Source organism: Prionailurus viverrinus, unplaced genomic scaffold (genome assembly GCF_022837055.1).
Source record: "Prionailurus viverrinus isolate Anna unplaced genomic scaffold, UM_Priviv_1.0 scaffold_35, whole genome shotgun sequence".
In the NCBI taxonomy this organism is placed as follows: domain Eukaryota; kingdom Metazoa; phylum Chordata; class Mammalia; order Carnivora; family Felidae; genus Prionailurus; species Prionailurus viverrinus.
In genome coordinates, this window is record NW_025927605.1 from 7101646 (window position 1) to 7113914 (window position 12269).

Sequence of the window (12269 nt, forward strand, 5' to 3'; positions counted from 1 at the left end):
GCTGCACCAGAACCTAGAACCAGATCGGAGAAGGCAGTATGGAAGCTTAGCGAGCCCGAAGGGCCTTCGAGGATGTTCCCCCATGGTTTTGGTTGGAGCTGAGCAAAGATGGAGAAGTGGGAACAAGCAAGGCCTGTATACGGAATATGAGCCAAAGAGCGTCCTGGTAGAACCCCATGGAGCGAATAGCACAGACCATGGCCTAGGGGTTCAGGGTAGACACGGGAGTTTTACTCTGGCTCTACCATTTTCCAGTAATGAATAGAGAAGTCCCCCCCCCCCGCCACCCCGTTATCCACAGGGGATACATTCCCAGACCCCCAGGGGATGCCTGAACCCGTGGAGAGCACCAGACCCTGCAGGTACTATGCTCTCCCCTCTGCAGACACATCCGTGATGAGGCTTAATTTCTAAATTAGGCACAGTGAGAGATGAACAACAACAAGGAAAAATAAAAGAGAACGATGATAACAATATACCATAATAAAAGTTGTGTGACTGTGGTCTCTCCTGCACGCTCTCGAAACACCTTCCTGCGCTCACCCGGCTTACGAAGCTGATGTGAGATACGACGCCTACCCCGATGAGACAAATGAGGTGAGTGACGCGGACGTTGTGACGCAACATTAGGCTGACCATCCTCCATCAGGAGGATCATCTGCTCCCGGGGCCACAGTTAACCGCGGGTAACTGAAACCACGGAAAGGGAAACCACAGACAAGGGGGAGTACTGTATACAGAATACAGAATAACACAACCCACCTGCGTGGGGGTTATTGTTTTTGAAGCTTATTCACATACGTCATCTCAATAGGTCCTTGACGGCATATCTGAGGCTGGCCAGCCAGTATTCGTAGTTTCCCATGTCGTTTTATTTTTTTAACGTGTATTTATTTTTGAGACAGAGACAGAGTGTGAGCTGGGGAGGAGCAGAGAGAGAGAGGGGGAGACACAGAATCGGAAGCAGGCTCCAGGCTCTGAGCCGTCTGCCCAGAGCCTGATGTGGGGCTCGAACCCGTGAACGCGGAGATCATGCCCTGAGCCGAAGTCGGACGCTCAGTCGACTGAGCCACCCAGGCGCCCTGATTACTAAATTATCTTAGAGATGAGAAAATGGAGGTACAGAGAAGTTAAAGTCTGGATTTAGGGTGAAGAGCCAGGGGGCTGAGCAGCCCTTGGGTCTGAGGTCTGGGTCTGGTGGAAAAGAAGGGACACAGGGACCTCTGAAGGAGGAATCTTCGGGATTCAAGGACACCAAGTTCCCTAATCCTGCAGGTCAGGAGGAAGAGATGGGGAAGCCGAGCAGGGGAACCATTCTAGAATGCTGGGGTGGGAGCAAGGGGTGAGGAAATGCTGAGTCGTAGGCAACAGGACATGTCCAGGTGCACTGGGGAAGGATGAGCCCGGAACTCAGGGAGAGAGGGCAGGGGGGAGGGCGGGGAAGCGGAGCAGAGCGGGGAGGCCTGGCCTGGGGGGAAAGAGAGTTGAGGAAATAGAGGAGGAAGGAGGAAGTGGGGTGTAAGGTGGCAGAACCATACCACACACTCTCCCCTTAGTCCCGGCACCCCCTGCCACCCCTCCATCATGGCCCGAGGGCGCAAAGCCTATTGCCTTCTCATAAGAGGCCCTTGGGGAAAGTCACGGTGACCCTGAGCACTGTCCCACAGGTCATTTGAGTCTCATGGGGGTGACTGTGGGAGGTGGGCAGGGCATCTCACTGCCCACATCTTACACGCCACGAAGCCGAGGCTCAAAGATCGCTGCCCACGCTGACTGAGCTGGCCAGACTCAGAGCCAGGACTGAAAGCCAGGCCTCACTGAGCACCGTCACTCAACCTGCAAGGGCGCCCAAGGCTGAGCTGGCGTCCACGGTCAAGGTGGGGAGTGGGGGGGGGGGGCGCCCTCGGAAACAGGGGAGGCCTCCCCTTCGAGCAGGCTTCAGCTAGTGATTTTCCGTTTGCTTTTTGGAACTCTGCCACCAAGGGACTTGTGAAATCTCACGTGCCTCCCTGAGGCTCCAAAGCCAAACAGATTGCGCGTTTATCAGCCCTCGGAAGCCTCAGGCAGGGGGCAGAGCACGCGCCTTGGAATCTAGCAGACCTACCTTCTCATCCTGTTCTAGCACTGACAGTTGTGGGGCCTTGGGCAGCTTAACCTCTCAGAGACCTCAGTTTCCTTGTCTGTAAAATGGACATAGTACCTAACTCATAGTTCTCCACCTACAAAGGGCAGATTATAACGCCTCTGTCGTAGTGCTCTGAAGATGCGTGGGGGGGGGGGGGGAAACTGTAAACAAAGCCCCCCCCCCCTGCCCGGCACGGCCCCCACCACACAGGAGGCACCACTCTCCCTTCCCCTGGTGCCTGGCAGGCTCCCTTCCTTCAGCTCCCCCTTTCTCCTAAAACTCCAATGAGACAGGATTAGCCGATCACATGAATGTAGTAACTGGGAAGATACTCAGGCATTCCTCTCATTTCCCCACACCTGGGAGGTGGGGCGGAGGGGGGGGGGCGGTTCTCAAAGCTGGCCAGCCACAGTCTTGTCAACACACGCCACACACGTCGTGACTTATCATTTGAGAATCTCTGTTGGAACAACACCCCAGGAAACCACAGGCCCAAGGACCATCCGCCTGACCTGTCCTCCTAGCGTGGCAGACCAGCGATCGATAAATATCTATTGGTTTGGAAATCTCAGAAGGGCCCAACGTACCAGGCGTATGTTTTGGCGTGCACGCGTGCGTACGTGTGTGTGTGTGTGTGTGTGTGTGTGTGTGTGTCCTGCTGGGGAAACAGTACGCGTTTCTCTCTCCTCCTCCCAACCTCCTAGGGTTTACGAGGTAGCCTGCTTTTAATGATTAACAGCCAGAGGGCAGCGACTACGGAGGCCAAGAAATAGTTTCTGAGACCATGTGACCCAAGATGGAACCACCAGGGGGGACTGACGGGGTTTGGGTAGAATCGCAGACCGTGGCTCCGAGCCTGGTGGGGCAAGACGAGAGAAGTGAAGGGGCTTCCTTACCTCTTGCTCCCGGCCTGAGCATCTCGAACGAAATTGGAGCTATGCTTATTGATGGAATAATTAGTCAGGTGCATGCAGATGTCATCCTGGGGAGAGAGAGAGAGAGAGAGAGACACGCAACTCTGTGGGGTCTCCCACTTCCTCTCCTTGCCCTCCCGGGGCCCCTAGGTCTTAAAGAAGAGACAGGGGAGGCCTTGGGCTTGGTTCAAGTGGCAAAACAGAGGAAGTCAAGTGGTATCCCGCAGCCTAGGGCAGAAGAGAGTCCAACCCCTCCAGCGTTTGGGTGGTTCAGTGCCTGAGGGACATTTCAGGAGTCCTGGGGTAGGGGGGTGGTCTGAAGGTGTGGGCAGAGGCTCTCCCGCAGATCTGGAGCGCTAGCTTTGAAGCAGGGCAGCTCTGGCCACGGGTCCCAGCCTCCTCTCTTCCTCCTTCCACGACCTCCGCCAAGTCCCTTACACCCTGAGTTTTCATTTCCGTGTTTGTGAAATGGAGAGATGATAATCCCTATTTCCGAGGGCTCCTAACAGGGCCAAGTGAAGGGACGGATGCAACCCGGCACGTAGTAAGTGTTCAACAAATGACAGCCCGTAGCCACAGTGTCTTGAGGACGTGGGTTTAACTGGGGGCTTTTCGTCTCCCTAAGGAGCAGCGGGGGAGGAGGCACGTCCCCTGAGCTCACCAGGTTGTCTGCGCAGGGGTGGGAGTAGGAGGTGGTGGCGAAGCGCGCTAGCCCTTCGTTGTATGCAAAAATCCGGAGGGGGTCACAGGACGTCATCAGCACGTAAATCCGCAGGTCAAACTTGAACCCATCAATGATAAAGGGCTGTGAGGAGGGAACAGGAGTCACACAGGCTTCAGAGGAGAGATGCAGACTTGAAGATCATCGCCAGGCACTACGGAGTGCAGGCTTGGCCCGAGTTGGGGAGGAGGATGGGGGGGGGGGGGGGAGGGGGGCGGGGGACTCGCCCTGTAGAAGTCACTAAACCACGCTGTGCCTCCGTTTTCTACAGCACAACTCACCACCTCCCGGAGATCTCCAGGCAACCAGACAAAGCGCCATTATAAAGTCCTGTGATGAGGGACATGCTGTCACCAATGTCACTTCTGCAAGAGTGCTTCTTGCAGGGCTGGCCGGGCCTTCCCAATCCGCGCCCGCTCCCAGAGGGCTCCCTCCCTGCGGTGGGCTATACCACTGTGACTTCTGACCTCCAGCCATGGAGTAAAGCCGGTCACCATGATCTCTCCAGGACGATTCCCCTCTCCCAAATGAAGCGGGGCACCCACAGACCAAAGGTGCCCTCCAGCTGCCATCGGTTGGAGGACAAGGGCCAGCCTAGTAAGGCTAGACCAGCTACAGGGGCACAAGGGTGAGAGACGCTTGCCCAGGCACACATCACATCCCTGGTCCGAAGGCCTGCTCTGACAACTTCCAGGGCAGAAGACACGACTCGGCTCGGCCCCCATCGCCAGCCCCCGTCCCCTCATCTCCCACAGTCCAGTGAAGCTAGAGCATGAGGTTGCTGTAGCAAGAAATAAATAATCCTAAGGAAGAAGTACCTTTGAAATATAGAGTTGACAGATCATATCCTCGCCTGGCTTGATATCTTTCACCGTCCGGGTGATGAATATACCTCTCCCTTGGCAGCCCGAATCCGGCTTACAAATGTACGTCTTATTTTTTCTTGACCTGCTGTAGTTCTGCAAATCTCCCCAGCTACCAGAGCGGCAGAAAGGGAATGAAATACGCCTTTAGAGGGGGAGCAGTGCAAAGAAAGCCTAGCCCTTTATTCACAAAAAAAACATCAAAAGCCAAACCAAAACAGAAACACTAAAGCTCTCTAATGTGAAAAAGCCCTCGAGCTAACAGACGCACGCTACGAGACCTGGCAATAGGAGAGACGGCCGTGCACACGCGCACACGGTGGAGGGAGGGTGGGCTTTGGGGGGAACTTGGGTCGGGATTTAAACCCAGGCGACACCGCTCACAGCTGTGTAACCCTTCGCAAGGACTTGACCTCTTTAAGCCTTACTTCCATCATCTACACCGTGGGGTAACGACACCTGGCTTGTACGGTGGTTGATCACATGACAGACGGCACGCAAGGCATTAACACAGACTGCATGCCCCACGAAGGGAGCTGGGACCCGAGTGTTTTGGCCTTGCGGGTCTGCAGACAGGAGATGTGGCGTTCTGCATCTGGCTCAAGCCCTGACAAGTGTTGTGACCTCAGATCAACCCGTCTCCTTCCCTACTCTAGGTCCCAGCTCCTCTCGGATAACACCTCTCCTCCAGCCAGAGCATCAAGGTGCAAACAGTATTCTCCGCTCTGAAGAAAGCGTATCCGGAAGAAAGAAGCCAATGTGATGCATTACAGATCTCAGTCCTGCTACCCTTGTTTTGCATTTTAACTCATTTGCATTGTGACCACTAGAGAAGTCACTTGACTGCCAAGTTCCTTAGGGGCCATGAAATCTAGATGTGCCCGGTGGCTTAAAGGCAAACACGTTTCCTTCTGAGTTGTTACTAAGTCCCGAAAGTTGTTCCAGACAAGCTGAGGAAGTCTGGGAATCTTGGAGCTCCTGGTTTGGAAAAGCACTGGGAGGGTGCCGGGGTGGCTCAGTGGGTTAAGCGTCCGACTTCAGCTCAGGTTGTGATCTCGCGGTCCGTGAGTTCGAGCCCCGCGTCGGGCTCTGTGCTGACAGCTCAGAGCCTGGAGCCTGTTTCCGATTCTGTGTCTCCCTCTCTCTCTGCCCCTCCCCCACTCATGCTCGGTCTCTCTGTGTCTCAAAAAAATAAATAAACGTTAAAAAAAAAAAATCAAAATCCAGAAACCGCACACTTAAAAGGTTGGAACAAGTTCAAAATCAACAGCGTTCAGGGTCAGAACCCATTCTCATCCCAACTACAGGCACAAGCTCCAAGGCACCCAGCCCCGAGATGTCATCTAATTTTTTATAGCAGAGCTTTGTGTTTTCTCAACCTTGGACACACCCTTTATCCCTTCTCTTCCTGAAAAGGAGAGCGATAGACGAGGGATCCTTTGGGAAGGGAAAGTGGCACCAGGGAATCAAGAGCAAGACGGAAATTGGGGGTGGAGGGTGGAGAAGGGTGCACAGGTGGGCACTTACTCAGCAGGAAGACACCAGGTCCTAGGGAAGAAGAGGAAATCCTTAGGGAACATCTTTAACATGCGGCTCATATTTCTGGCCAGCAAGTCCTTTCGGCAGATTTCACTCATCCCAGGGAAGTGATTTATTTTCTGTGAAGGAAGCCAGAGTTCATGAATAATGGGGGCCATGGGAGAACCCATGAGATCCCCTTGGTGGACGGTCCTAAAAGTGGGAGCCCGCTGGAGAGATGCCACACTTATACTGAGGATCCGCTCTGCCCCCAGATACCTGGTAACTTTTCATTTCCATCACCCTCTCCAGCGACACTGAGTAGTCTGTCCAGTAGAGAGTCCAGTCATTGGTTTCCCCTCCCTCTCGAAGGCCATACCGCTGGGCAGCCCTACGCACTGCCATGGAGTTGGAGAAAGAAAGGCCTGTTAGCCCCGGAAGTAGGGAAGGAGAATGGGGTGGGGAGGCTATGTTTCTAGGTGGTCTCAGACCATGTCAGACCATGTGCTGAAGAGAGACACCTCAGCTCGTTGGAACTGGAAGCCATCTTGCCTGGTCTGGACATACCTTTGCCAAGAAAGAAACAGGGAGATCTACTGAGGAATACAGCCTATACCCGGTAAACCCCACAGAAGGTTATCTGGGAAGAATGTTTTACCTGGCCTGGCTTTCCCTTGCCAGGAAGTAGGCTTCTGGCCTTCCTCCAAACACTAAGCACTCTGTGTTCAGGGAATGTAAACTAATCCTTAACATTAGCCAGAGTCAAGCTTAAGTAGGAAGCTAACAGAAAAAAAAGTATACAGTGCATTTCAAAACCACATATAGGCTGGGGCCCCTGGCGGTTCCGTCGGTTGAGGGTCCGACTTCAGCCAGGGTCATGATCTCGTGGCTCGTGAGCTCGAACCCCACATCGGGCCCTCTGCCGTCAGCTCGGAGCCCGCTTCGGATCCTCTGTCCGCCTCTCTCTCTGCCCCTTCCCTGCAGGTGCACACTCTCCCAAAAATAAATAAAACATTAAAAAAAAACCCCACACTTATATGCTATCGGAATTATATAATGACAACAACACTTCTCTATAGTCCAACGTGGGTCTGTAGGCTTCCAGTCTCTAACTTCTGCTCTAACAAGGACCAACCCCTGCCTTTTCTACAGATTCCCAAAGAACCCTACATCAGAACTACAGAGAACTGAAGTATGGCACCACCATGGTCAAAACCCACGTTTTCTTGGAGTGAGATTCCCTTCCTCGAATAGTTAATTGAGCTGGGTGAAGGAAACGTGAGGATTTGGAGACACCCCCTTTTTACCCCCAAGAATATACAAGGTGACCCTTCCCAACCCTTTGGGGGCAATCCACTGGGTCCCCATTGTGGATCCCTCGAATGCAGGCGCTCACCGCTCTCGTATCGGCAGGTGGAGAGATTGATCACCAATCATCTGGAAAAGAGAAGAAGGAAAGCAGCAAGACAGAGACAGACGCACTTGCCAGAACACGTGGCCGCACCCAGAAGCATCCCACCCCAGGCGGGTCCAAGCCTACTCAGTCGCACCCAGCCTGGTTTGACTACACCCCTACTGAAGACACGAATCCAAAGGATTGCAGAGAGGCAGAAAAAACACGGGCGCTACCATTACTCAGCCCACGAGGTCGAAATTCGGCATTGTGGCTGTAACGAATTCTGCTTTGGCTTCCTATGAACCTTGCCCCCTCAATCCTTTGACTCCAGCGGCCCATCAGGAGCAGGAAGTAAAAATCTTTTCGGCCAAATTACTTCATGGTCGCCCACCTCTTGCCTCCCCTCCCCCCCTGACGCCCCCACCAACGGAAGTTGTGAGTTAGAAAGTGGACAAGCTGTCACACATCAGTGAGTCTGAGGACTGATCCATTTTCCCCAAAAGAGGCGAAGCGTGACAGAATATTAAATGGGAACTAGAACACAGAAGCCACAGTCGGATCCCAGAAATCGGCATCAGTCTTGTTATTTTTAAAATGTACTGGGGCACCCGAGGGGCTCAGTCGGTTAAGTGTCCGACTTCAGCTCAGGTCATGATCTCACGGTTTGTGGGTTCGAGCCCCGACACCTCAGCGCCTGGAGCCTGCTTCCGATTCTGTGTCTCCCTCTGTCTCTGCCTCTCTCCCACTCGTGCTCTGTCTCTCCCTCTCTCTCAAAAATAAATACACCTTAAAAATTTCTTTAAATGTACTAAGTTCCCAAGGCAATAAGCACTTCCTTAAAACAAGGAAACAGTCTCCCTCCACACAATTTAAAAAAAAAAAAAAAAAAGGCATGCTAAACAACAAATAGAATGACGATTAGGACAAAGTGTGGTTAAGATTACAAACACCATCGTTTGGTTCTGTGCAACAGGTCATCAAGTGGATCCTTCCCATCTGAACCGAAAGGGGTGTGATTTTGACAGCCTCTTTTACCCTCTCATTAGTGGCCAAGGCCCCCTTCCCTCCGGGTCCCCTCTGCTCCCAACAACACGGAACCCCATTCCCCATCTTTTGGTCCTAACCTTTTTTTCTTCCTCTTCTTGCCTTGCTGCGGGGCATTCTGAAGCCTCTCTTGTACCCCAGCGTTCTCGCTCATGAAAACCAGGGTGACGATTTCTTTCGACTCTTCTGGGGAGCTGTCCTCCTGCTCTTCTGAGTCTGCCCCTTCCTCGCCCTCCAAAGGCAGGCACTGGAGCATCTCCCCAGCCTGGGAGGAGGCTGGGGGCAAATCCCGGCCCACCCTGGAGAGAGGGCAGAAGGAGCGGCAGTTACTTGAATCCACCTGCAGGGGGACCCCCTCCCTTGCTCATGCGGGTGGGAGACCCACTCGGAGACCAGGGGACAGATTGCAGTTTATAAAATGCCACCCCACCTCCACGGTGGGTGCCAGCTCGGGGAGAGAGCCGATTCCACCTTTTGCCACTGACGCTGACCTTGGGGACTCGCTCAGCCAATCCTGGCTTTGGTTTTGCCCTCCTGGGATTTTTCAGGAGTAGGCTGAGAAGCTATGCATGGCACCTGGTAAACAATCTTATTAAAGTGAGCGAGTGCCTGGAGACAGCCTGGGAACCAAGGCCTAAGCCTTCCTAGCTGAGGGAGTTAGTCCCAGTGGGTGTAGATGAGGCGCTCTGAGGAGGTCCGTTAACTGGCTCCCCACGACGCTGAACGTCCCACGCCCAACCTGCTGCCTGACCGTGAATGCAAAGGGAGCGGAGCACAGGGTCAATTTGTAGCTGACTGAGCCCATACCAAGCTCAGGGCCAGAGGGAGCCCTTCCGAGATCTCAACCACAGAAAAGGCTACAGTGTCTCCCGCCCCCTGCGATTCAACGTAAAAACAAGACCAAACGGTAAAATGGCACTAAGGAAGTCCAGCAGAGTTCTTGTCGCTCCTCCTATCCCCATGATGACTTCTTCGTTGTTTGCTGGGCATTTCAATATTTTTTAATGTTTTTTTTTTAAATTATTTATTTTTGGGAGAGAGAGAGAGAGAGACACGGAGACAGAGCACAAGCAGGGGAGGGGCAGAGAGAGAGGGAGACACAGAATCTGAAGCAGCTCCAGGCTCTGAGCTGTCGGCGCAGAGCCCGACGCAGGGCTCAGACTCACGAACTGCAAGATCATGACCCGGGCCGAAGTCGGACACTTAACCCACTGAGCTACCCAGGCGCCCCAAGGTTTTCAAATGATTTTTAATGCCTTTGTTTCAATAATCCTTAGGAATGTGCTTAGTTTGCTTGGGGTGACCCAGAACAGCCCAGATCCAATGAACTGATTCATCACCTTCACCTCCAAGATTTCTATGACCATAAAGCCAATCTTCTGGGGCCCTTCCCCTCTTTAAAGAAAGTTTAGAAAAGGACACGGTAAGGTATATATCTGGAGCCAGGATTACTAGGTTAATATAGAAATTAGCTTCTAGTTTTATTTTATCTATCTATCTATCTATCTATCTATCATCTATCTACCTATCTATCTTGCCATGTTGTTTCCCAGAGGGACTCCCAACAATTTGGCCTACCTCCAGCAATATACCATAACAGCTGGCTCACCAACTCACATAATCTCATGGGAATCACTTTCCCTCCATACCCAAACTTGCTAATTCTAGACAATTTTTTGTACCTGTTGCCACATTTTTAACATTACTGCATCCTTCCGTGTCTCTCTGCCCCTTTCCCACACCAAAATTGGGGAGTAGAGGGCTCTAACTTGGACGCTACGTATGAATAACTCAGTAATAAAGCCGCCCTCCTGGGTGGCTCTGTCGGTTGAGTGTCGGACTTCGGCTCAAGTCATGATCTCGCGGTTTGTGGGTTCGAGCCCCGCGTCGGGCTCTGTGCTGATGGCTCGGAGCCTGGCGCCTGCTTCCGATTCTGTGTCTCCCTCTCTCTCTGCCTCTCCCCCACTCGTGCTCTGTCTCTCCCTCTCTCTCATAAATAAACGTTAAAAAATTAAAAAAAAAAAAAGCCTCCCTTATATGTGTGTACTTCTTTAGTGTTTTCAGAGAATTATCACACCCACCATCACACTGAAAGCTCACAGCCGTCGCCAAGAGGAAGGGCAGAATTATTAAGTCAGCCAGGGACTGCCCCTGGTTTCTCTCTTGCCGAAAGGGGGTTGTCACTTATTCCCAAGCCCAGTTATGGTGACACCTGAAAAGGGGAGACAGAGTTGTACTCGGCACAACCACCCGACGAAACCTGGGCCTCGTGAGCCTGTGTTGCCCAGTGGACAGGCACATTCTTGGCAAAGTCCAAGAGGACCGAGGTACGTGAAATATTGACCTGGGGCTGCTCCCTTGATTTCAGATAAACGGCCCGTTCCGCTCCCCTAGCCCTCCGCAACGGCTTCTGTTTACCAAGCCGTGGAGGAGTGGCTCCGTTTACCCAAAGGTTAATGTTAACTCGAGGAGACAAAACTGACCCTGAACGTGGCCTCTGGAGTCGCGAGTTGTCTCTGCTGTCTTTCGAGTCCTTGCCCAAGTGGTAAGAACAAGTCATGGCTGCCGCTGTCTGCCTGCCTCAAAGAGAAAAACAACAACAACAACAACAAGATCAAATTCTGTTTCCTCTTGTCCCAGAGGGCCTCAGGCACATGGACCAGGGAACCGAACCCTTGCACTTCTCAGGGAACTGATCGCCACCGCATTGGTTCCCACCTGCCTTTCCCCTGTATTCTAGGCTATCTATGACCCGAGAGCCAGTTGAATGGTGCTTGAGTCAGGTGCAAGGTGGCGGAGAGCAGTCGATGCCCCCCCATGTGTCTATTTTTGCTTTGCCTTTGGTCTCCCAGCTTCCTCCTCCCCCAGCCCTCTCCGTCCTGTTTCTTCCCCAAGGCTAAATCCCGCTGACTTCTCTCAAAGGTTCCTGATAGAGAATACGGTGCTCACAGTTTGCCAGGGGGAGGAAGGGGGGGGTGCCTGGGGTCACATGCTGAATCCACCTGCAGAAATGTTTACTTGGCCCACCCCACCACAGTGTGTAGTTGTTATAGTTTTAAATAGAAGTAGGGGCACCTGGGTGGCTCAGTCGGTTAGGCGTCCGACTTCAACTCAGGTCACGGATCTCGCGGTCCGTGAGTTCGAGCCCCGCGTCGGGCTCTGGGCTGATGGCTCAGAGCCTGGAGCCTGCTTCGGATTCTGTGTCTCCCTCTCTCTCTGCCCCTCCCCCGTTCATGCTCTGTCTCTCTCTGTCTCAAAAATAAATAAACGTTAAAAAAAAAATTAAAAAGAAGTCGTTGCTGGGGTGCCTGGTGACTCAGCCAGTTAGGTGTCCGGCTCTTCGTGTGTCGGCTCAGGTCCTGACGTCACGGTTCACGAACTCGACTGTGGCACCGGGCTCTGCCCTGACAGCCTGACAGAGCGGAGCCTGCTTGGGATTCTCTCTCCCTCTCTCTCTCTCTCTGCCCCTCCCCTGCAGGCGCGCAGGCGCGCGCTCTCAAAACAAATAAGTAAAACCTAGCAAGAACGGATACATAAAGGAGTTGCCAATACGTAGGAAATGTGGATTTCTCCGAAAAATCCAGATTTCTGTCGCTTTTGGAAAAGTAGGTCCCCAGTGCTTCATGCCAGAAATCTGCCAGAGCCAAATCATGCCTCCCTCATTAGCTATTTTTCGACCTGCCCCAGT

The 12269-nt window shown here is 52.9% G+C and overlaps 1 protein-coding gene across 6 annotated transcripts in view; it reads right to left on the minus strand.

Annotated features, from left to right (window-relative positions):
- The window catches only part of TTLL6 (tubulin tyrosine ligase like 6), a 38887-nt gene that overhangs the window by 20656 nt on the left and 5962 nt on the right, over positions 1-12269 (minus strand). For 3 of the 6 annotated variants that reach the window (XR_007149451.1, XM_047845933.1, XM_047845932.1), the window contains exons 2-9: positions 11065-11157; positions 8662-8880; positions 7538-7575; positions 6421-6539; positions 6151-6281; positions 4579-4735; positions 3701-3844; positions 3022-3107 (exon numbers count right to left, since the gene is read on the minus strand). Coding sequence is in view for 5 of the 6 variants with exons in the window: in XM_047845933.1 (XP_047701889.1) it covers positions 3022-3107; positions 3701-3844; positions 4579-4735; positions 6151-6281; positions 6421-6539; positions 7538-7575; positions 8662-8880; positions 11065-11141 (971 nt within the window). In the remaining variant the exon portion in view is untranslated. Of the gene's footprint in view, positions 1-3021; positions 3108-3700; positions 3845-4041; positions 4091-4578; positions 4736-6150; positions 6282-6420; positions 7579-8661; positions 8881-11064; positions 11158-12269 lie in introns of those variants that run through there. The other 3 variants (XM_047845936.1, XM_047845935.1, XM_047845937.1) reach the window with 3 other exon arrangements.